At 46.0% G+C, this 22,417-nt stretch overlaps 3 protein-coding genes and 3 non-coding genes across 6 annotated transcripts; 5 read left to right on the top strand and 1 right to left on the bottom strand.

Moving 5' to 3' along the window:
- The first annotated feature begins 76 nt into the window (after window positions 1-76).
- Window positions 77-6,104, top strand: RPL7A (ribosomal protein L7a). The gene is made up of 8 exons (XM_058159525.1): window positions 77-211; window positions 1,684-1,804; window positions 2,421-2,570; window positions 3,368-3,508; window positions 3,640-3,719; window positions 4,747-4,877; window positions 5,627-5,696; window positions 5,952-6,104. Exons 1-8 carry the CDS (start codon window positions 209-211, stop codon window positions 6,054-6,056), a joined length of 801 nt encoding a protein of 266 aa, XP_058015508.1. The 5' UTR covers window positions 77-208; the 3' UTR covers window positions 6,057-6,104.
- LOC131186311 (small nucleolar RNA SNORD24) lies at window positions 2,245-2,318 on the top strand. Its single transcript, XR_009152342.1, has one exon. It is a non-coding gene; the product is annotated as a small nucleolar RNA SNORD24 (small nucleolar RNA).
- Window positions 3,224-3,289, top strand: LOC131186312 (small nucleolar RNA SNORD24). The gene has a single exon (XR_009152343.1). It is a non-coding gene; the product is annotated as a small nucleolar RNA SNORD24 (small nucleolar RNA).
- On the top strand, window positions 4,571-4,649 carry LOC131186307 (small nucleolar RNA SNORD36). Its single transcript, XR_009152338.1, has one exon. It is a non-coding gene; the product is annotated as a small nucleolar RNA SNORD36 (small nucleolar RNA).
- A 247-nt stretch (window positions 6,105-6,351) lies between the features above and the next one.
- On the bottom strand, window positions 6,352-15,240 carry LOC131186176 (surfeit locus protein 1). Its single transcript, XM_058159513.1, has 9 exons — window positions 15,152-15,240; window positions 13,888-13,960; window positions 13,275-13,405; window positions 12,035-12,117; window positions 10,354-10,545; window positions 10,042-10,114; window positions 9,442-9,604; window positions 7,433-7,514; window positions 6,352-6,782 (listed from the first exon to the last, which is right to left on the bottom strand). The coding sequence occupies exons 1-9, from the start codon at window positions 15,212-15,214 to the stop codon at window positions 6,716-6,718; spliced, it is 927 nt and encodes a 308-aa protein (XP_058015496.1). The 5' UTR covers window positions 15,215-15,240; the 3' UTR covers window positions 6,352-6,715.
- A 22-nt stretch (window positions 15,241-15,262) lies between these two features.
- Window positions 15,263-21,275, top strand: SURF2 (surfeit 2). The gene is made up of 6 exons (XM_058159514.1): window positions 15,263-15,437; window positions 17,243-17,397; window positions 18,470-18,573; window positions 19,055-19,246; window positions 19,779-19,933; window positions 21,104-21,275. The coding sequence occupies exons 1-6, from the start codon at window positions 15,303-15,305 to the stop codon at window positions 21,176-21,178; spliced, it is 816 nt and encodes a 271-aa protein (XP_058015497.1). The 5' UTR covers window positions 15,263-15,302; the 3' UTR covers window positions 21,179-21,275.
- The last annotated feature ends 1,142 nt before the right edge of the window (window positions 21,276-22,417 follow it).

Below are 22,417 nucleotides of genomic sequence, written 5' to 3'. Positions count from 1 at the left end.
ACATCCCACCCTCGAGGACTCTCTAGGAGCGTGCGGAAGCCCGATAGTCGCTTATCATCTCTATGATAAAAAAAAAATAAAAATCGGCCGGTCTTCCCCTTCCGCGTCTTCCCGCGTGATTGAGCGCCGAACCTCTCGCGAGAACCAGCGTGACTGCGATATATTACCCAGAAGCCACCGTTTCTCTCTTTTTCGGCTTCCAGGCAAGATGGTGAGTCTCTGCGACGTGTGGAGGGCGGGGGGGTCTTCCAATCCGGTGCCATCCGCCCATCGGAGGCCCGGCTTGGGGGTCTTTACCGCGCACCGGAGACCCAGGAACCCCGCCGAACCGGAGGCCGCTTCTATTGGGAGGGGGAAATGACGGGGAAGCCGGTCTTGGGGTGGGCTGGAGTTTCGGCTTCGCTGGGTTTTTTTTTTTTTGCAAAGATCGGTGGATGGTTTTAGGTTGGAAGAAGCAACTGAGCAGCTGCTGCTGTTTTCGGGCATATCTTGCCGATTGGGAGCCAAGAGCAACGTCTTCGGGATAACACTAACAAAAGAGTTGGAAGGGGACCTTGGAGGCCATCTAGTCCAGCCCCCTGCTCACGCAGGAGACCTGCACTAGGGGGATTCGAACCGCCGACCTTTCTGATCGACAAAGCTCAGCGTCTTAGCCACTGAGCCTCCGGCCAGGGGACCCCCCCTAACCTTGGAGAAAACGTGTTGTTTAAGACTAGTGGACTTCAACTCCCAGAATTCCTAATTCCAGCCTTGCTGAGTCGGAGGAATTCTGGGAGTTGAAGGCCACTGGTCTTTAAAAGAGGCCAGGCTTGGGAGATCCCCTGAATTAGGCGACAGTGCCTGATTTAAGAGCTGGGATCTTCAAATTTTTAAGACTGGCGGACTTCCAATTCCCAGAATTCCCCAACCGGCATGGCGTGACTAGGCGTGCTGGGAGGAATTAAACCCACAAGAAGTCACCCAAGTTTGGCGATGGGAGCAATAGGTGGATGAGGTTTAAGATTTATGCTGGTCCATGACACTAAATAAAGAGTGAAAGTCGATATTTGTAAACGGATTCGCATTGCGTTGGCAACAAGTTTCCAGATCTGAGCAGCGTGGCTGGGATGTTGGGAGTTCTAATCCAGCGCCTAGTCTGATCCCAAGCTTGTTTGGGCTGTTTGGGCACCATTCCCATCACCAATCTCTTTCCACTTATGGCTGTATGACTGTAACTTTGTTGCTGGCAATCCTTACGATTTATATTGATATATTGATCATCAATTGTCTTGTAAATGTTGTACCTTGATGAACGTTATCTTTTCTTTTATGTACACTGAGAGCCTATGCACCAAGACAAATTCCTTGTGTGTCCAATCACACTTGGCCAATAAAAAATCTATTCTATTCCTTCCTCCACCTCTCCTTCCTTCCTTTCTCTTTTTCCTTCCTTCCTCTCTCCTCTCCTCTCCTCTATTCTCTTCTATGATTCTTGACAAATGTATCTTTTCTTTTATGTACACTGAGAGCATCTGCACCAAGACAAATTCCTTGTGTGTCCAATCACACTTGGCCAATAAAAAATTCTAGTCTAGTCTAGTCTAGTCTATCCGCTTGGGGAAAAGGTGTATAGGAGATGTTGCATTTACATTTTTGCCGATAGATGGAATGATCCAGATTTAACCCGTGCTTTCACTTCTGCAGCCGAAGGGGAAGAAGGCCAAGGGGAAGAAGGTGGCTCCGGCCCCTGCTGTGGTCAAGAAGCAGGAGGCCAAGAAGGTGGTGAACCCCCTCTTTGAGAAGAGACCCAAAAACTTCGGCATCGGTGAGTTGGGGAGGGGGACATTGATGTGATGGGGGCCTTTATTTGCCGATCGTGCAGGGAATTGGAGCAAAATTGCTTTACATCAAAGCCTCTTCACAATTTATTTGGCTTGGAGTCCTTGGTGCTTCTGAGCTGGGTTGCTTTCCTGCAGTTTATTCGGTCTTTGGACAAATACGGGGATATTTCCATTTGGAGAAAACAGAGACACCGTTGACTTCTCTCGACTGGCTGCTTTGTTCTCTTCGAAACTTCTTACTGATTCGGTTCCGAAATGTTCTTGAGGTTGCATTTCTGAGTTCCTTAAGCCATTTAGAAGAGGCACGATGGGAGTAAATAAATATGGATTTCCGCAATCTGTTCAATGGTGGAGATGTTGTTTTTTTTACTTCCCTGAAGATTCTCTAAATAACTCTTGAACTTAATGCTGTGAAAAGGGCGCAAGCAAATGATGGAAAGAATATTTGCTAACTGAGTGGCAGTGCTGACAAGCCTTTCCACCAAGATCTCTGATGCTGATGCGCCCCCTCCCCCCGCCTTTTATTTTTGTTCTGGAGCGAAGCCCCCAAAGCTTAACAAAACAATTCCTGTTCCTTGAGTTGATGCTGTATCTTTTCAGGCCAGGATATCCAGCCCAAACGAGATTTGACCCGCTTTGTGAAATGGCCTCGCTACATCCGGCTCCAGCGCCAGCGGGCAATTCTTTACAAAAGGTTAAAGGTGCCCCCGGCGGTCAACCAATTCACCCAAGCCCTGGACCGCCAGACAGGTAAATGGTGATATATTTTTTTTCCCTGTTGAATTATCAGAGGAAGTGAGGCTGGGCAGAGGGCTGCAAATGAAAAACGGGCCTTCCTGTATACTGGTAGTCCTTGACTTACGGTAAAGAATCGAACCTGGAATTCCAGCCATTAAGTTGTGCCGGTTGTTAACCAGTTCACGTGACTGCACCTTATTTTATGGCCGCCTCCGGGGCAGTCATTAAGTGAGCAGATTAGTTAAGTAATTTTAGGGGGTGTTTGGCCAGAAACTAGAGGTAAACGTTGCTTTCCAGCCCAAAAAAAAAGTTATAAATTGCAGTCATGCGACTGTGGGACACTACAAATAGCCATAAATTTGGGGGTGGGTTGACGAGTACCCAAACTGCGATTGTGGGAGGAGAGGGCTCTGAAACTTAGAAGTAGCTCTGGGGAGGTTTGCGTTAGCGGTTGCTATCTACGGCATGCATTTCACTCCTCAAAAGTATTTTCGGGTGCTCAGTCGCCAATTCAGAGCATAGTAACTTATATATAGTGCCAATAAAATTTTTGATTTGGTATGATTTTGCTGGCTAGATTCTAAATAATGTGGGGCTATATGAACAGAGGGGAGGAAGGAATCCCTCTTTCGGGTTTAGCCCGAAGGAGAAAAGGTTCTCTAACGTGCAGATGATGGAAGCAAATCTCTGAGCTTTCTTGACGACTCCCAACCACCAAGATCGCTGATGCACAAGGATCTCTTTATCAAGCTGCTAGAGGATGGGGCAAAGAAACCCTCCGGTTCTCATTTAATGTCTTATCTCCACAGCGACTCAGCTTCTGAAGCTGGCTCACAAATACAGGCCTGAGACCAAACAAGAGAAAAAACAGAGGTTGTTGGCTCGGGCAGAACAGAAAGCCGCGGGGAAGGGCGACGTTCCAACCAAAAGGCCACCTGTGCTGAGGGCAGGTAAACTTTTGAATCTCTCTGACTGAGCGTTAGCAGGTTGGCCCATGCCTTGGCGGCATCATGTACGCTCCAGCTTAGTTAATGCTGTAAATTTCGTTTACTGATATATATTTTTTTGCTTGTCTTTTCAGGTGTCAACACAGTCACAACCTTGGTGGAGAACAAGAAGGCTCAGCTGGTGGTGATCGCGCACGATGTCGACCCCATTGAGGTAAAGCGGATGGGGAAGCCTTTGTCCTTCTGGATTTCCAAATTTTGCGCTATAGCGTGGTGGAATTCCAAACTCAGCACTGTTGTTTTCCCAGGCTTTGGGGTAAACAAGCAACAGCTTTAAAAAAAAAAACAACCTTTGGTTTCCAGGCAGGAATATGTAGCATTTCACAGCCATTTTCATTTTTCCTTTCCTCTTTTGACAAATTTTTAAGGTGCCTTGTATTTGAAGCGGTCTGGGGGAAAAATGCAGGAATAAGGAACCTGGGATCTGTTTCCTCAATTGCCTAGTGCAGGGGTCAGCAACCTGCAGTTCTAGAGCCGCCTGTGGCTCTTTCACCCCTCTGCTGCGGCTCCCTGTCACTCAAAATGTGCTTCACAACCGCCAATGTGTGACACCCGCCTGCACACTATTTTTTGAGCTTTTCAACAACACCCCCCCCCCATAGGCCAACCATGGATAAATCCAAGAAAAGAAAAGTTTCAGATGAAAACAATGTGTAGTTTAATTCAACTACACATGCTGGTTTTGTGGCCGCTCAAGAAATAGTCAGGCACGGGAAGGGTTTTGTGGCTCCCGGTGTTTTCTCTGGGAAACGGGTCCAAATGGCTCTTTGGGTGTTTTAAGATTGCAGACCTCTTTCCTAATGTTAATCTTACATCTAGGGGCTTCATTCTCTGGGGTGGGATGGAAATGGCTCCTTTGCCATCACTTTTGTCACATTCTTTCATAAAGTGACTCTCTTGGTTAATTTGGTAAAAAAAAACAAAAACCAACCATTTGTGAGTTTGGAAGGGGCTGTTCTCAACACAGTTCTCAACATCCTCTTGTGACTTGCTTGGGCTTGGCAATTGCAATGATGTTTGAATTTCTTCACCTGACTCCCCCGTGGAGAGCAAAAACTACACGAGCTTTTTAACCCTGAGCGATTGCCGCTGCCCAAACCTCTCCCCTCTCGTCGGTGTCAAAAAATGCAGCAGGGTCCCTTTAATGAAAAGGTGTTTTTTTTTCTTTTCCCCCGGTGCAGCTGGTGGTTTTCCTGCCCGCCTTGTGCCGAAAAATGGGGGTCCCCTATTGCATCATCAAAGGCAAAGCCAGGCTGGGTCGCCTCGTCCACCGGAAAACCTGCACTTGCGTGGCCTTCACCCAGGTTAACCCGTAAGTAGCTCCGAGTGGAGGCTGGACTCTGGTCCTGCCAACCTCTGTACATGGCAGACCTAATTGGGGATTTGGGTGCCAACTGAGCAGTCATTATTTTAATAGCTGCTAGAAGGGCATAGTCTTGTTGTGGGTTGGAGCACCATTAGGAGAGCAGCTGAATACAGGTAGTCCTCGAGTTACGATCACAATTGTGCCCGTTGCTAAGTAAGATGCTTGTTTTAAGTTTTGCCCGATTTTACGACTTTTCTTGCAGCAATCATTGGGGGATTTGGATATTTGGATTATTAAAGATATACAAAAAAAAAACCCCCTAAGAACATCATCAAACTCTTAAATAAGATTGGATTGCAGACCAAGGGAGGGACCAAAACGCACACTCACATACACGCAGACCCCATGTTTAAATCCCAAACTGCAAGAACTGTTAGCAACCTGCTGGTTAAGTGAATCTGGCTTCCCCATTGACTTCGCTTGTCAGAAGGTTGCAAAAGGGGATCCCAGGACACTGTGATCGTCATAAATACGAGACAGTGGCCAAGTATCTGAATTTTGACCACGTGACAATGGAGATGCTGCTACGACGCGAGGGAGGGTAATAAGCCAACTTTTTTCAGCGCCGTTGTGACTTTGGGCAGGGACTAAAACGAATGGATATAAGTCAAGGACTGCCTGTATGTTTCTTGCATGGGACTGTCATCTTGAGCCCCGCAAATTGCTTGACCCGTTGTTGTTTTTTTAATATGCAGTGAGGACAAAGGAGCCTTGGCTAAGCTGGTGGAAGCTGTTAAGACCAACTACAACGAGAGATACGATGAGGTAATAAGACTGGGCCTGTCTGATTTTTGGCTTTGGTTTGGTTCTGCTTGCGTAGCCTGCTAAAACATCATCGGCAGGTCTCTTTAAGGGGCTTGAAATGTATGTTATTTAGCACTCTAATTGTTGGCTTCTGAGTTAACTGCAATAAACAATAATTTGGAAAGAGACTGTCATTGCAAAGAGGAGGGCAGTTTGGCAGAATCAACGTTTCTTCCTGTTGGCAAACAAATTTTGTTGTTTTTTTTCCCTTTTCAGATTCGTCGTCATTGGGGTGGAAACGTCCTGGGTCCCAAATCTGTCGCTCGGATTGCTAAGCTTGAAAAAGCCAAAGCTAAAGAGCTGGCCACCAAGCTTGGATGATAGATGTGTCAGTTTTTCTGTACATAAAAATAAAATTCTAAACCAAAAGGCTTGTGAGTGCGCTTTGGTTATTTTAAAGGTGTTTTTTTTTAAAGTCGTGGGTAACATGCAGCTCTCTCCCATTTTTATAGAAAATAAACGGGGAAAATATTAGGCTTGACCGAATACTCCTTCCTCTTCCTATTTTAACAACAACCCTGTGAGGTGGATTGGTCTGAGAGAATTACTGGCATTATTCTTAGTTCTTTGTCCTGTTTTCCATTACCCCCCTCATGCAATACCAGGAAGAGTTGAACACTAAAAAGACACCATTTTATTTCAAGAAACATGATTCAAATTACCACAAATATAGAGTATCCCCTAAGCCTTAATCGATTTCTTGTTCATTGACGAGCCCACGTTTGAAAAGATTTTCTTTTCCTTCAAGGCTCCCCATTACTTAATTGTCTTCTGATAACCAGTTAATATTTCCCCAAATACTTGAAGATCAGCTTACTTTAAGAGAAACACTGCCTGGCTTCCAGCAACTCTTGGCTTGGGTGAGATCGTCCACCAAGAAATCCCAAATCATCTTCCAAATGCTCCAGTCTACAACCTGGGCTAGATGGCCACTTTTTAAAGCTGCACACCTGAACCACGTTCTTCAACATTCGTAGGATTCATAAAGGCAACTTCTGAATGAACCTCTTGTACCACAAGAAGGAAGTGGCAGCACACAGTGTGTACCTGCGTAGAAGGAGCAAATATTTGATTTTGTGTACGTGAAGGCTCACTGGAGTTTTGTCTGATCCAGTTGAGCTATTGGTTCAGAAACAATTTGCTGCTTAATTTCCAGATCCCTTGACTTATGAAGCTAAATCTATAGCTGATGCAGGGCAGGAAGGTGGACATGGCTGGAAAAGATGATAAAGCAGCACATTGATTTAAAACCAGAATTATTTTTGTTGGGGATTTTACCTGAAACTTCCAGTAAAGAGAACACGTATTTAATTATCCATGTATACAAGCTACAATTGTATTTGCACAAAATTGGAAAAGTGGAAAGGGATCCCTGCTGATGAGAACGTGGACACCGAGAATTTTGGTTTTTTTTTAAGTAATAAAACCAGTTTCAGCTTGATAATTTTTCCTGTAGATTAAACCACGGGGGCATTGGAACCAACAATACATCCTGTTTTGTTTTAGGCTGATTGGAATCTTTGTGTCTTGTACAAAGTTACAAGAAATAAAAGGAGGATTTTCCAGCGGCTTAACTCGTCGTAGGGAAGGGGTATTTTAGCAATTTGGGGGACAAATTTATGGATCGCTTGCAGATTTACTCTTCCTCGTCTTGCCCACCCCTCCCCACCAGCGAAAAGAAATGTGTTGCTACTCACCAAGTAATTATATACTGCATGTGCTCATTTCGTAAAGTTACTCTGGTCTGGCCCCCAATTGGCCCCCCGGGAACTGAGCTTCCTGTTGGGTATAGAGAGAATTGGAGCTCGATTCAGTAAGATTTTGTATGTCTTGCTCACCCATAAGTTCAATAAACTTAGAATTTCAAAGCTCTCCCTTAAATATTGCTTCCAGAAACTTTTCCCAACATTCTGTCCTTTGATGGTCATGGAATTTTAAGTCCCATAATTACCAAAAGTTGGGCTTTTCTATGGAGACAACCTCCTTGTTATGACCTAGGCTTCCTTAGAAAGCATGAAGCAAAGTCTTAGTCCCTCAAAACCTCTTTTATTTTATAAACTGCTTTCATTTACGGTCCGCAAGGCTTGATGAACCGTCTTTCAGAGAAAGACTACACCTACCTATCTCATGTGGAATGCTGCCAGAGAGCTAATTTCCAGACGCGGGGCAAGGCCAAATGTGGCATAGAGTCACTTGCAAATCTTGAATCGGCCAAATGAACTAATTGCTTCCTGCAAAAGCTCACGTCCCGTTCGCTCTTCTTTTATGTCTTGTGGGAGGGGCCAATCATCTCCAAGCCTTACTCCCAAGTCGACCCTGTTTTCTTAAATGTTCTTGTCGTCTGGTAACTCTGCGCATGCGCACCCTGGGAACAGATTCCAGCTGTTCTTCTGCCTCGTTGATGTCGGACTCCGGAGGCTATCAGATGGCCTTGGCCCCCTCTCTGCCTCTGACGCAGAACCCTCATCCCAGCTTTCCCCAGCCCCAGGACTGGCCCAAGTTCCTCCCCAACCTCCTCACTGTCCGACTCTGCTGCCAGCTCTGCCGGCGAGCCACAACACTTGCCATTAAGACTATTAGCCCATCTTCCCAAGGGGAGTGTATATAGGTGTGTTTATCGATGGCTTCCCATTAGTTTACACCTTGAAGCAGTTTTTAAGCTTTAATAAATCCTGAAACACTCTTATGTAGTACGAAATTAATCAGGATAAGTACACAGATCACATGCGGTGCTTTCTGTGTTGCTAATCCATAATGCCACTGCCACACGCGAGCATTCTAGTCTTGAATTTCATCAAGATCGACATTCTTCACATGCGTAGCTAAGAATAGAAGCAGGCAAGCTGGCATTGTGTGCTTGGTTTGGGGTTCCAAATTCCACAGTTGGCAAGGGAATTTAAATCTAAATTGCTTTCCAGCGGATTTGGGAGGGCCACAAGTAGCTCATATTTGCTAGACCAATTCTCGAATACAGCTCGCCTGTCTGGAACCCACACCTCATTTCGGACATTAATACAATTGAGCGTGTCCAGAAATATTTTACAAGAAGAGTTCTCCACTCCTCTGAATACAACAAAATACCTTATGCTACCGGAATTGAAATCCTGGGATTAGAAAATTTAGAACTCCGCCGCCTTCGGCATGACCTGAGTATAACTCATAAAATCATCTGCTACAATGTCCTTCCTGTCGAAGACTACTTCAACTTCAATTGCAACAATACACGAGCACATAATAGATTTAAGCTTAATGTGAACCGCTCCAATCTTGATTGCAGAAAATATGACTTCAGTAACAGAGTTGTTAATGCCTGGAATAAACTACCTGACTCTGTGGTCTCTTCCCAAAATCCCCAAAACTTTAACCAAAGACTATCTACTATTGACCTCATCCCATTCCTAAGAGGTCTGTAAGGGGTGTGCATAAGAGCACCAGCATGCCTACCGTCCCTGTCCTAATGTTCCCTTTGATTGTATCCAATTTGTATGGTTATTTCATGCTTATACTTATATATACTGTTGTGTTTGACAAATAAATAAATAAAATAAAAAAATAAATAAAAATAACCTAAGGCCTGTTCCAGTCCAATAATTCCTTAAGCTATCTAGCGGACATCTGATGTTACGTCAATTTTAAATTTTGCCTAGGAAAACTGTATGCCACACCCAGGAAAATCAGAGGGCGGGGCAATGTTTGAGGGACTTACTATAGTCTGCATCAATAAAAATGGGTTCTGCTCCCGTGACCCTGGCCATGGCATCTAAATCCCGGTAAAACCAAGTGTTTTGTTCAATGTTGTTTTCCGGCACAAAAGCTCTCCGAGGTTCAGATAGCCTCACCAGCCCCGTGAGTTCGATATCCTCTTGGATCTAAAAAAAAAGAAAAAGAAAAATCCAACTGCAATTTTTTATTCTTCAAAACCTTTGACTAGTTCAATCCAAAACAAACACCATGTTTCCCCGTAAACAAGATCCTGTCTTATGTTTTTTTGGAACCCCGAAATAAGCGCTTGGCCTTATTTTTCAGGGGAGGGCTTATTATTTTGGGGCGCAGGGAGCAAGACGGGGCTCCTCTTGCCGTCTTACCTGATTTCCAGCTCTTGTCTCCCTAACCCTAACCAAAGGAAATGGCGGGAAATATTTTCAGAGAGGGATTATTTTCGGGGGAAACACGGTATATAAAGGAACAAAACCATTTCAACGCATATTGTAAATTATTTCGATCACGGGACCTTGGTGTCCCAGGCATAATTCCATTTTATGCTTTTAAGCAGAGAGGGCTCCCCCACGGAAAGCAAACGGCGTACCTGTCCCTTTAACCTGGTCTCTGGATTCATCCTTTTCCTGGGAACAAATCCTCTGTTGACAAGAATCGTTATCCTGCAGCAGGTTTTTAAAATAAAAATAAAATAAATAAAAGCCGCTCAGTGCCAACTTTAGGGTTGACAGCAAAGCTGAATTTAATTTACTTAAAAGTTTCATATAGCCGCCTATCTTCCATCCAACTCTAGGCGGCTACTTAAACTTTGGAGATGATAATAGATGATAATAATAATCTTTGGAGATAGGGCGGTATATAAATATGATTAATAAATAAATAAATAAAATAATGCACACACCCGAGGTCAGTGCAGTAAAAGGGAGTGATGACGTGGGCTCCACTCTCCACATTAGACATGATACGGCCGGCATTCCTGGCTTCTTTCTCAGGGTCAACAGGGGATCGTGGGAGCACATAGAGCTCTTTGGTGTGGTCAAAATGACCTCTGACCTTGACTGGCACGTATTCCAATTCGTTCAGTTCATAGAGGCTGTAGAAAAGGAGCAAGACAAGGGAGGAAAATGGGGGTTATAGCTCAGACAGCAAAAGTCCCCTGGCGAGAAGAAAAAAAAAGTTTTGCCAATTAATATTGTCGTTTATGAACGAGAGCAAGGAAAAACAGACGAACTTAACTGGCTGTAACAGTAGAGAAAGAGGCAACACCCTGATCTTGCTATAAAGAAAACTTAAAGCAAGCCAGCTACTTGAATATATATACCTGTTTTCAAATACCCAGAAAATTGAAATGTCCTACTACTTTTTTGTCCCCATATAACATAGTTTCTGCCAATTAGCTAGTAACTGGAAAAATTATGGCTGCCAGGGCTACAGTTCTCATAAAACTAGCAACACAAATAGTTTGCGGTGAAATGAGGCGAGCCAAATTCTGGAAGGTGAACTTGCAGATATGTAAGCATGTGAGGAAACCTCTGTCCCGGCAGCCGTTTTATGGTTATTTGTATTTTTTTTTTTAATTTGCATTTATATCCCGCCCTTCTCCAAAGACTCAGGGCGGCTTACACTATGTCAGGCAATAGTCTTCATCCATTTTGTATACTATATACAAAGTCAACTTATTGCCCCCCAACAATCTGGGTCCTCATTTTACCTACCTTATAAAGGATGGAAGGCTGAGTCAACCTTGGGCCTGGTGGGACTTGAACCTGCAATATTGCAAGCAGTTGCTGTTAATAACAGGCTGCATTAGCCTGTTGAGCCACCAGAGGCCCTATATACTAAAATGTATACTACATTTTGCAAAGAGGCTCAAGTTAGATTAGGGTTCTTCTCCAAACTGGGCCATTTTAAGACTTGTGGACTTCCAAGCTCCCAGAATTTCCTCAGCCAGCCATGCTGTTAAAATTGCCCAGTCTGGAGAACCCATGAGATACACCTGTGATGATGAACCGAGGGCACGCGTGCCAGAGATTGCATGCAGAGCCCTCTCTGTGGGCACACACGCTGTCGCCAGCTGCTCTTTTGGTTTCCGGCGCGCGCACGTGCGCCAGCCAGCTGGTCTTTGTGGGCGCCGGAGTGCTGGAAAATGGCCCCAAAAACGGCCAGTTCACAGACCATTTTCGGGGCCGTTTTCTGGCCCAGAAACCGCCTGCAAACGGGCCGAAAAACCACCTGAAAACAGCCTGAAAAACCATCTGAAAACAGCCCCAAAACGGCCATGTGTGAGCTCTGGAGCACCGGAAACTCAATGACCAGCTGGCTGGCGCGGGCACTTGGTGCCGAAAAAGGTTCGCCATCACTGAGATAGACAAAAGAGAATTTGTTTTTCTCGAGGACCAAAAAAAGCAGAGTGCATTCTGGGCAGGAAAAAGGAGCAGCAGCAAACACAGTTTTCTTTCTGACAAAAATATTTTTTAAAAAAATTGTGAGCGGTCTTCCCACCAAAATCGAAGTGGAGGCGCCCATTTTGATGTTCTCGGTAATATTCTAAATTCTCTTTACCATTCCCAAAAGACGCTTACTCTGCTGGCAGTGAAATTGGCTCGGCGGAAACCCGGCTGTCCAGTTCGGCAATCAGTTTCAGCTTCCATTCCCGCCGTTGAACCTGACATAAAGCACAAAATGTTGGGACTTTTTGTTGCGTTGTCAAGTAGAAGAAACACATCTCGATCTACGGAATCCTTCTCTCACAACAGCACTGCCTATCTGCGCAGCAAAGCAGGAAGCTTTTAAAGTTCGCTCTTCTGAATAAATTAGAATAATAAGACTAACATTCGGGAAAAATACCGCACACACTTAAAAAGAGACTTGCTCCACAAGAGCAATTATTAACGGACAGGCATTTAAAGAAAGATTTTGCTACCTAGTAATTGAAAACCAGATGATTAAGCACACTGATCGTTAAGCACATTATACATGCCTTTCATTTACAAATGGTCCTCAGCGTACAACCACAATCGAGCCCAAAAGTTCTGTTGCTAAGTGAGACTGTTGTTAAATGAGTTTTGCCTCATTTTACGACCCTTTCTTGCCACAGTTAAGTGAACCACTGTAGTTAAGTTAGTAACATGGTTGTTACTAACCATGCTAAGTGAATCTGGTGTCCCCATTGACTTTGCCTGTTAGAAGGTTCCAAAAGGTGATTATTTGACTCCGTGACCCTGCAACCATCATAAAGTGTGAAAAACTGTTATAAGTTGCTTTTTTTCAGCGCCGTTTGTTAACTTGAAACGGTCACTAAACGAACTATTGTCAGTCGAGGATTACATGTATGACTGTAACTTTGTTGCTTGTTTCCTTACGATTTATATTGATATTGATTGTTTCCTGATTGCTTATTTGTAGCCTATGACTATCATTAAGTGTTGTATCTTATGATTCTTGATGAACGTATCTTGTCTTTTTATGTACACTGAGAGTGTATGCACCAAGACAAATTCCTTGTGTGTCCAATCACACTTGGCCAGTAAAAAAAAAAATCTATTCGAGGATTACCTGTAATTAATCCTACTTAAAAACAAAAGATTCACTGCCCTTGAAAAAGAACACCTTTAGCACAAAAAGGAATTTGCTCAAGCCATAACCCTAATCTGCGTGAGAGTCCCTTTGCATTCCATACATCGTAACAGCTTGACTTATACCACACAAAAGGATAAGGAAACGTGAGAATAAGGTATACTAAGCTGCCCAAAAAAATTACGCAAGCCTCAGTTAAAAAAATACTCCAAGCAGCCAAGCCTTCACTTCATCCGTGTTATTTACCTGCCAACAGCCAAGGAAAAATGAACCTATTGGGATGAGCAGAAGTCCCCATTTTAATATGTTTTCTTCTGTGGCTCCAGCAGTAGCAGCTGAGGCAAAGTTTCTGGTTGGACAAAGCCTCCAGCAAATCTCTGAGGGGGGGGGGAAAAGAAGAAAAAAAATACTATTAGTGGGAAAGCTATTTATAAAAACTCAGAGGTGGCATCAGGTTTATTTCTCAAATTTCTACCCCGCTCGTCTTATCTAACTGACTCTGAGCAGTTTATTAATAAAACAACGTACTGTTGAATATTTGATTGTAAGCTGCCCAGAGTTACTGAGGGCAGATGGGCAGTATAGAATAATCGACATGGCTGCTGTTTGTATTTATTTGTTGCATGGATGTTTTTACTATTTGAATGTTTTTTTAATTTTTTAGAATAGCAGGCATTGCAAGTTTTTTTAAATATAATTTTTAGAATTGCCCAGGGTCCCTTGACTGAGCTGAGTGGCTAGAGAAATTGAATGAATGAATGAAGTAGAAATGTCATGAATGAATGAATACAAATGTAAAGTGGTTCTTTTTAAAAAAAAACAGATTTTTTTTTTCATAGTTCACATGGGCTCAACTCACTTGGGGGCTGCTGCAAAGCATTTTTCGAACAGCAGCGGGCAAAGGACCGCCTTCCATCATCCAGGCAGGAAAACTGAAGGAAAAGGGTAGAAGTTGAAGGAAGACTGGGAAAAGAAATCCCAAAGTCAACAGATTTCAATTTTATTTGATTTATTTCACCACTGGTTGACGGTGAACTTCAACCCAACCCCTCAACTCATTGAGAAAAGGGCCTGGCCTACCTTGCAGGGCTGTCAAGAGAGCCAAGCTAGGCCCTTCCACCAATGCCCATAACTCCCGATGGGGCCTTTCAAACGACCCCATGCCATTGAAACCTGCCCCCCACCAAATATTTGGAACTCCAATGCCCATATCTCCAAGCTGGGCCCTTTCAAACTACCCATGCTACTGCAAGCTGGGGCTCCCACAATTGTTGGGTACTCCAATACCCATAACTCCCCAACAGGGCTTTTCATGCTACCCTTGCCACTGAAAGCTGGGCTCCCCGCAATTGTTGGGCACTCCAATGCCCATAACTCTCAGCCGAGTCCTTTCAAACTACCCCTGTTACTGCAAGCTGGGGTTCCCCCAAGTGCATGGCACTCCAATGCCCATAATTCCCCTTTCATACTACCCATGCTAACGCAAGCTGGGGCTCTCCCAACTGTTGGGCACTCCAATGCCCATAACCCTCAGCAGGGGCCTTTCAAACTACCCTTGCTGTTGCAAGCTGGGGCTCCCCAAACGTTTGGTACTCCAATGCCCATAACTCCCCGTCGGGGCCTTTCAAACTACCCATGCTACTGCAAGCCTGGCTCTCCCAACTGTTTGGTACTCCAATGCCCATAATTCCCCTTTCAAACTACCCATTGCTAAGGCAAGCTAGGGCTCCCACAACCGCCTGGCACTCCAGTGCCCATAACTCCCTGTCCGGGCCTTTTAAACTGTCTATGCTACTGCAAGCTTGGCTCTCCCAACTGCCTGGTACTCCAACGCCCATAACTCTCAGCCGGGTCCTTTCAAACTACCTTTGCCACTGCAAGCTGGGGCTCCCCCAACTGTTTGGTACTCCAATGCCCATAATTCCCCTTTCAAACTACCCATTGCTAAGGCTCCCACAACGGCCTGGCACTCCAATGCCCATAACTCCCCGCCGGGGCCTTCCACTGGGCTGAAAGCGGCGGCCGGGCAAGGTCAAAAGGCCCCCCCAGGATCCAAGCGGACGAGCGAGGCTCGACCTGCCGGACAAGCCGCCCGCGAGAGGCCGAGGCGCCGCTTCTCTCACCCGGAGCCTCCCGAGGGAGCCCCGCAATCCCCCGTCGCTTAGTAACCGTCGCCACGCCGCCATCTTGCCTGGGTGGGGAGGGGAGGGGAGAGGGGTCAAACGGGAGGTCACTTCCGGGTCGCGCCGCCGCGACTTCCGGTGGCGCGGAAACATGGCCGACGGGCCGAGCGGGCGAGAAGGAGAAAGCGGCGAGGCGGGATCGTCGTCGCTGCTGCCGCTCCCCTCCGAGCTGGAGCGGTTCCTGCAGGGGCACCCGAGCTTGCGAGTCCTCCCTCCGGGGAAAAAGGTGACGATCGGTGCCCCCCCCCCGCCCGTTCGTTCCCGGATTCTGCGGAGCTCGGCTGGGCTGGTGGATGGGAGACCACGCGGAAATCCCCAAAGCGGGAAAGTCGCGCGCGGATTGGCCTTTCGGCTTAGGGGAGGCGGGTGTTGGGGGGAGAGGTTGGATTGGCAGCATCTGACGTGCCTACCTGCCTTGTCCCCCCCCCCCGCCCCTCCAAGCTCAAAACGGCTGGGATGGGAGACCACGCGGAAATCCCAAGGGAGTGGTGGGGTTTGCCCAAGCTGGGAAACCTCCCTTTGAATCGGGCTCGTCAGCAACTGCTTGTCGGCACCTTCCCTGCTTTGTCCAGCTTCAGCAGCTCAAAAACAGCTCTGTGGATGGGAGACCACTCAGAACCCCCCCCCCCCCCAGGGCTGGGCCAAAGTGGAAAAAAATTCAGCTTGAATTAAGTCTTGGCTTAGGCAGGCTGTTCTTGAGGGCGTGTTGGCTTGGCGGCACCTGCCCTACCTTGTGTAGCCTCCAAAGCTTGAAAACAGCTGGACTGATGGATGGGAGACCCCGCCGAAATCCCAAGGGAGTGTGGAGGGGGGGGAGGTTTGCCCAAGCTGGGAAACCTCCCTTTGAATCGGGCTTGTCAGCAAGCACGTGCCCTGTTTTGTCCAGCTTCAGAAGCTCAAAAACAGCTCTGTGGATGGGAGACCACTCAGAAACCCCCCCACAGGGCTGGGCCAAAGTGGAAAAAAATTCAGCTTGAATTAAGTCTTGGCTTAGGCAGGCTGTTCTTGAGGGCGTGTCGGCTTGTCGGCCACCTGCCCTGCCTTGTACAGCCAGCCTCCAAAGCTCAAAAACACAGCTGGACTGGGTGGATGGGAGACCACGCGGAAATCACACAGGGGTGGACCCAGCTGGAAAGTTCCATTCGAATCACGCGGGCTGTCCTTGAGGATGCGTTGGCTTGGCGGCACCTGGTCTGCCTCTCTGGGCTCTTGATGCTGGAGAAGGCTGGGGTGCTGGAACTGATGCTGATAGTGGAGGGGAGACCACTCCAAAATCCCAGGGTAGGCAGTTGACCAAACTGGAAGGTTGCATTTGGGTTTGGTTTCGGCTTCGGCAGGTTTCTCTTGAGTTGACTTGGCAGCATCCACCTTGTCCAGCCTCCGAAGTTTAAAATAATAAAAATTAAAAAAAAGCCGGACAAATGAATGGGAGACCACTGAGAAATCCCAGGATGGACAATTGACCGTGCTGGGAAATTCCATTTGAATTGGTCTGTGCTTAGGCAGCCAACTCTTGAGAAGGACCAGGGGAGACGTGATAGCCGTCGTCCAATATTTGAGGGGCTGCCACAGACAGGAAGGGGGTCAAGCTATTTTCCAAAGCACCTGAAGGCCAGACAAGAAATAACGGATGGAAACTGATCAAGGAGAGATTCAACCTGGAAATAAGGAATTTCCTGACAGTGAGACCAATCAACCAATGGAACAGCTTGCCACTAGAAGTTGTGGAAGCTTCATCACTGGAAGCTTTCAAGAAGAAAATGGACTGCCGTCGGTCAGAAATGGTGTTAGGGTCTCCTGCTTGACCGGGGTTTGGATTAGATGACCTATAAAGTCCCTTCCAACTCTGTTAATCTGTTATATATTGGTTTGGCAGCACCTGGCCTGCTTCAGCTGGTCTCCAAAGCTCAAGATATCTGGGTCGATGGACACCTGGATGGGCCACCACCCAGAAATCCCAGACGGATTTTTGCCCAAACGACACGGCTTCCATTCGAATTGGCCTTTATTCAGCCTGCTTTTCTTTTCCAGATCCGCTGCACGTTGACTGGCCATGAGCTACCTTGCCGCTTGCCCGAACTCCAAGCTTTTACAGCCGGGAAGAAATACCTGCGTATGAGCAAGACCTCCGCGGTTTTGGACTACAGCGAGTACGAACCTCACATCGTGCCGAGCACCAAAAACCCGTACGTTGTGTTTCGCACACGGCGTCCCAGCAGGGCTAATGGCTGAGTTTGTGCATTGGGCTCAACCGTGGTTTAGCTCAAATGGTGGTTTCTTTGTGCGGCGTGTTTAGCTCAAAACCAGCAAGCCATGTTACAAAGTTTGTGGGATAGATTTGTGGGAGGATTGGATACCGTAATGCGCAGAAATCGACAATTTCTTCCTTCCCCTTGAGTTACACGCCACAATTTGCAAAAATCCCAGCCAGATTAGAAAGTTAGTGGAAGCCTGGAAGCCTGTACAAGGTAGTCCTCGATTTACGACAGTTTGTTTACTGACCGTTCAAAGTTACAACCGAGCTGGGGGAAAAAAAGTGACTTTTGACTATTTTTCACCAGACCGTTGCAACATCCCCATTCCGAATGATTTAACATTCGGATGCTCGGCAACTGGCTCATATTTATGATGGCCGCGGTTTCCCGGGGTCGTATGATCCCCTTTGGAACCTGCTGGCAAGCAAAATCGTGGGGAAAGCCAGGTTCCCTTAACAACCATGTATAAACAATATAAAATAAAATAAAAAAAAACGTTTATAAACTCACTTAACAAATTTCTCACTTCGTAACATAAATTTTGGGCTCAATTGTGGTCGTAAGTTGAGGACTACCTGTATTCATTTAATATTCAATCTTTTTCATAGATAAAAATTCCTTCCTTCCTTCCTTCTCTTCTTTCCTTTCCTTCCTTCCTTCTTCCTTTTCTTTCTTCCTTCCTTTCCTTCCTTCTTTCCCTTCTTTCCTTCCTTTCCTTCCTTCCTTCCTTCCTTTCCTTCCTTCCTTCCCTTCTTTCCTTTCCTTCCTTCCTTCTTCCCTTTCCTTTCCCCCTTCCTTTCCTTCCTTCCTTCCTTCCTTCTTTCCTTTCCTTTCCCCCTTCCTTCCTTTCCTTCCTCCCTTCCTTTCCTTCCTTCCTTCCCTTTTCTTCCTTTCCTTTTCTTCATTTCCTTCCTCCCTTTCCTTCCTCCCTTCCTTCCTTTCCTTCCTTCCTTTTCTTCCTTTCCTTCCTTCCTTTCCACCGACTTTTTCCCCTTTTTCCTAGGAATCAGCTATTCTGCAAACTCACCCTGCGTCATCTCAATAAGATCCCGGAGCATCTTCTCCGCCACGTCCGAGGCCGGCGTTATCAGAAGGCGCTTCGACGATGTGAGTTGGCCCGGGAGTGGTTTTTCTTTTCATCTGCCTTTCCTGAAAACGGTTCCTTTCTTCCCTCTTCGTCCTCAACCTGACTTCCTCTTCTTCCTCAACCTAATGCCTGACTAGGCGGCTCAGTGGCTAAGACGATGAGCTTGTCGATCAGAAAGGCCGGCAGTTCGGCAGTTCGAATCCCTAGTAGATATTTCCTGCGTGAGCAAGAGGTTGGACTGGATGACCTCCAAGGTCCCTCCCAACTCGGTTTGCGTGCCTGTTAACCTACCCCAGGAGGTGGGCAGATCACGTGCTCCGATCCTTGATGGCACAGGGGAGGGGGAAAATCAAACTTTCCTCCAAGGGGAGAAAAGGAGGCAAGGGATGCTTACAGGATAGACTGCCCCAGGCAGACAGGTTCTACTTAGCATTGAAGATTTTGAAAAGGAAGAACAGAAATCTTTCTTGATTGGGATCCTTCTCTCTCTCCTCTTTACAGATGAAGAATGTCAGAAAGAAGGGCTGGAATACGTCCCGGCTTGTCTCTTGCAGAAACGGCGACGGCGACAGAAAGAAACGGACAACGGTCTTTGCGAAAGGAGAGCGAAGCCCAGGGGAGCATTCTGGGAACCTTCCGCCAGCGACGAAGGGGGCAATGAAACTGACGACAGCCTGAGTGATTTGTACCCAGGTAAGTGAGCTAGAAGGCCGAAAGGACATCCGGATGAAAGCTAAGCCTTAGCCGGTCTTTGTTGTGACCCAGGCCCAAGTAAGTAGCAGGAAACTCGAGTCAGTTTAAAAACAAACTTTATTAGTAGAGCTGAGAATGAAACTCATTCTCAGCGTGGTCCAAATCGAAATCGAAGCAAATTCCTCCCAACGCAATTCCTCAGTCTTATCACCAACCTTGGTCTTAATTAGGCAAACTGCCAAAGGCCTTTCTTGGCAAAAGTTCAAAAAATCCCATTTAAAAAAAATAATAATAATTAAAAACCCGTCAATTTTTATCCACCTCGTGGGGAACGGCAGCTTATTCATCAGACATAGTTTAGCTGTCTTCTAAAATCATAACTCTGCTTTTAGGCATATGCCACCGGGCCTGGTTTCTGGAGGCAGAATTTATAAGGAAGGTTCTGGTGTTGATTTTAAGGGGGTTTTTTTCCCCCTCTCCCCCTTAATGCTTCATGTTTAAACATCAACGTTTTAACGCTTTATTTTCAAAGCTGAGCTGTTCCCAAGGAAAAACGCCACAGGCAAGGAGACCCACGACGAACCTATGAGCGACAGCGACGAAGAGACTGCGAGGCCAGTGGTGGCAAATGGCAGCCGGGCCGAAACGATGGAGGTCGATTCACAGCCAGCCACGAAAAGGAGAAAGGTAAACCTGAAGCTTTTGACGTTTGTGGTGGTTGTGTTCGTGGATTAACCATTTTGCTAGGTCAGGTTAAGATTTAGAGGAGTTGCACGTGCGCTAAGCTTGGCTCCTTTTAATCCCTGACTTACATTGCATCCGTTTCTGACCTGTTAGAAATTTGGGGATAGTCCCATTCCTTCACCCGATTAATGCCACTTATAATATTAAAAGTCATCGCTGTTTTCCAATTCTTCACGCATTCATTCTTAGACAAGACACTGTTCGCTGTTGATACAATCCCGGGTGTTCTGTTTCCCTCCCCCAATACTCCCAACAAAGAGTCAGTCAAAGGCCTTCTCTTCTAATTTAATTTACATAGATAAATGTCCTGGCCACGTCTACCCACGGGCCTGCCAAGTCTCTGGAGATAACAAGAAAATTATAGATAAGGCCAGAATTACTCACGAATATATTCTTCCCTCCATTGATACAGTTTGCCCGCGCAAATTCATTGCTTTGTCCAAGACAAAAAACCAGGAAGTCCCGCCTCCTATTTATAGTTTCTGCAGATGTCACTGCATGACCATCATTCCTTGGCTTTGTCCCAACGCTTCTTCTGCTGCGCGCGCCGGTCACGTCTGCGCAGTCTTGCATCACTCCAAAACTGTTCTTGGGGCGTTGCCAAATCAGAAGGCTAGGGAGAATCAAGCCTTGCCGGCCCCTCCTCCTCCCTTTGAGTGGGTGCCAGGGAGGGAGAGGGCCCAAGAGAAGCATGCCTTGCCAGGTCTTCTCCTTCACTTTCTGAATCATCTGAGTCCAGGAGTCCATGTCCAGGAACCTGGGTCACAACACCGGGTTTGCAGAATTTATATAACCCTTTTTTATATTCCCAGGAGCACTCGGGTTAAATAGAAGGTAATATTTTTGGTAGTAAGATGATTCTGGCACAGTCATTCCCGTGGTTTCCTTTTTAAAAACCAGCTGAGCATGGATAGTGCATAATTCTAAACATTTACTGAGGGCTTTTTCCTCAGGAACATATAAAAGTATTAGACTCCGATTGCCAAATCCCAGTTAGTAAGTCTTTGCCCCGTGCTCATGAGGCCTAGAAACTTTTGTTTAAAAACAATTTCTCTACAAATTTTCACTTAACCGTCTGCCTTTTTTCCCCTCTCTCTCTCCTGGTCGGTCCAGAAACAAGTCGGCCCTCACAAGAAGAAATTTAAGAAGTGGAACAGAAAATCTAAAAAGCTTCGGAAGAGCAATTAACAGGAACCGAGTCTTTCTGTTGGATCAAGCCGCAGTTTGTTTAGTGTGGCGAGAAGACTATCCTCAGAACTCAAACATCTTGCATTTTATTTAACTATGGTCCTTTTGGGGGGGGGGGAGGTGAGGGGGGATTGTATACATGTCATTGTACTTCATTTATATAAAGTTGTTCAAAACTCTACTGCGTTTCTGAAATTCTTCACCCGACAGTCAGGGGTAGAATTGCCACGAGGAAATAGAGTTATGCTAGAACTCCAAATTTCTAAATCTGCTCGTTTCTAAGCAGTGAGTAACTGCAGGCCAAATAATACTTATTTTTCTAGGAATGGATTCCTTAGAAAGAGAATTTTGGTGGGAAATTGTGATAAACAAGAGTCCACCTTAACCAAAACAGCAACTGCTTAAGTTGTGTGTTTGACCTTGAACTTGGAAAAGGGCGCCACAAAATATTTTCAGTTTTAACATCCCAGCTCTGCCTTCTAGTACAATCAGATTAGAGGTTTGGAAACTGTTGTGCAGTAAAAAATGTTTGGAGCAGTGAAAGGTCTCCAAGGAACGCTGAAGCGAGAGATCAATTATAGGCAATCCTCAACTTACAACCACAATTGTGGCTAAAACTTACGTTGCTCAGTGAGACATTTATTAAGTGAGTTTTGCCCCATTTTACAAGCATTTCCCACAGTCACGTGATCGAAATTTAGACACGGGGGTATTGAATCATATTTATGACGGTTGCAGTGTTCCAGGGTCATGCGATCTCCTTTTTGCAACCCGACAAGGGCGGAATCCAGGTTCACTTAACGACCGTGTTTCTACATAACTGCAGTCATTCACTTAGCAACTGTGGCAAGGAAGGACGTAAAATGGGGCAAAATTCACTTAACTCAGGGGTGGGATTCAACCGGCTCGGGAAAACCAGTAGTTACGGCCAGCGGATGGACCCACCCCGGCGCTATCCCGTCTTACACAATCGCTGTGTCTTTAACGCAGCGTGCATTTGCGCAAGGCGCACAAGTGTAGCTATCCCGTCCTATACAATTGCCGTGTTTTTGACGCAGTGTGCAGGTACGCTCTCCCATTTTCAATTCAAATTATGCGAAGCCCACCTCTGACTTAACTCTCTCGCTTAGCAACAAATGTGTGGCTGAATTGTGTCCGTAAGTCAAGGAATACCTTTATACGATTCATTTGTTGCGGGAAATACACATACACACACACACCCCAAGTTAAAAAGCAGCT

The sequence above is a fragment of the Ahaetulla prasina genome, chromosome 16 (genome assembly GCF_028640845.1).
Source record: "Ahaetulla prasina isolate Xishuangbanna chromosome 16, ASM2864084v1, whole genome shotgun sequence".
NCBI classification, from domain to species: domain Eukaryota; kingdom Metazoa; phylum Chordata; class Lepidosauria; order Squamata; family Colubridae; genus Ahaetulla; species Ahaetulla prasina.
Note: the sequence above shows the minus strand (reverse complement) of the source record. Positions and strands in the feature narration are given on the sequence as shown.

Bases quoted from the DNA above. Each gene is read 5' to 3' on its own strand.
- RPL7A (XM_058159525.1), top strand. The intron at 1,805-2,420 runs GTGAGTTGGGGA...GTATCTTTTCAG, and splicing joins ACCCAAAAACTTCGGCATCG to GCCAGGATATCCAGCCCAAA. The intron at 3,509-3,639 runs GTAAACTTTTGA...TTGTCTTTTCAG, and splicing joins GCCACCTGTGCTGAGGGCAG to GTGTCAACACAGTCACAACC.
- LOC131186176 (XM_058159513.1), bottom strand. From the start codon at position 15,214: ATGGCGGCGTGGCGACGGTTACTAAGCGACGGGGGATTGCGGGGCTCC. The intron at 10,546-12,034 runs GTAAGCGTCTTT...CCTTTTCTACAG, and splicing joins CCAATTTCACTGCCAGCAGA to CCTCTATGAACTGAACGAAT. The intron at 7,515-9,441 runs GTAAGTCCCTCA...TATACCCAACAG, and splicing joins TTTTATTGATGCAGACTATA to GAAGCTCAGTTCCCGGGGGG.
- SURF2 (XM_058159514.1), top strand. From the start codon at position 15,303: ATGGCCGACGGGCCGAGCGGGCGAGAAGGAGAAAGCGGCGAGGCGGGA. The intron at 17,398-18,469 runs GTACGTTGTGTT...CCTTTTTCCTAG, and splicing joins GTGCCGAGCACCAAAAACCC to GAATCAGCTATTCTGCAAAC. The intron at 19,934-21,103 runs GTAAACCTGAAG...TGGTCGGTCCAG, and splicing joins CAGCCACGAAAAGGAGAAAG to AAACAAGTCGGCCCTCACAA.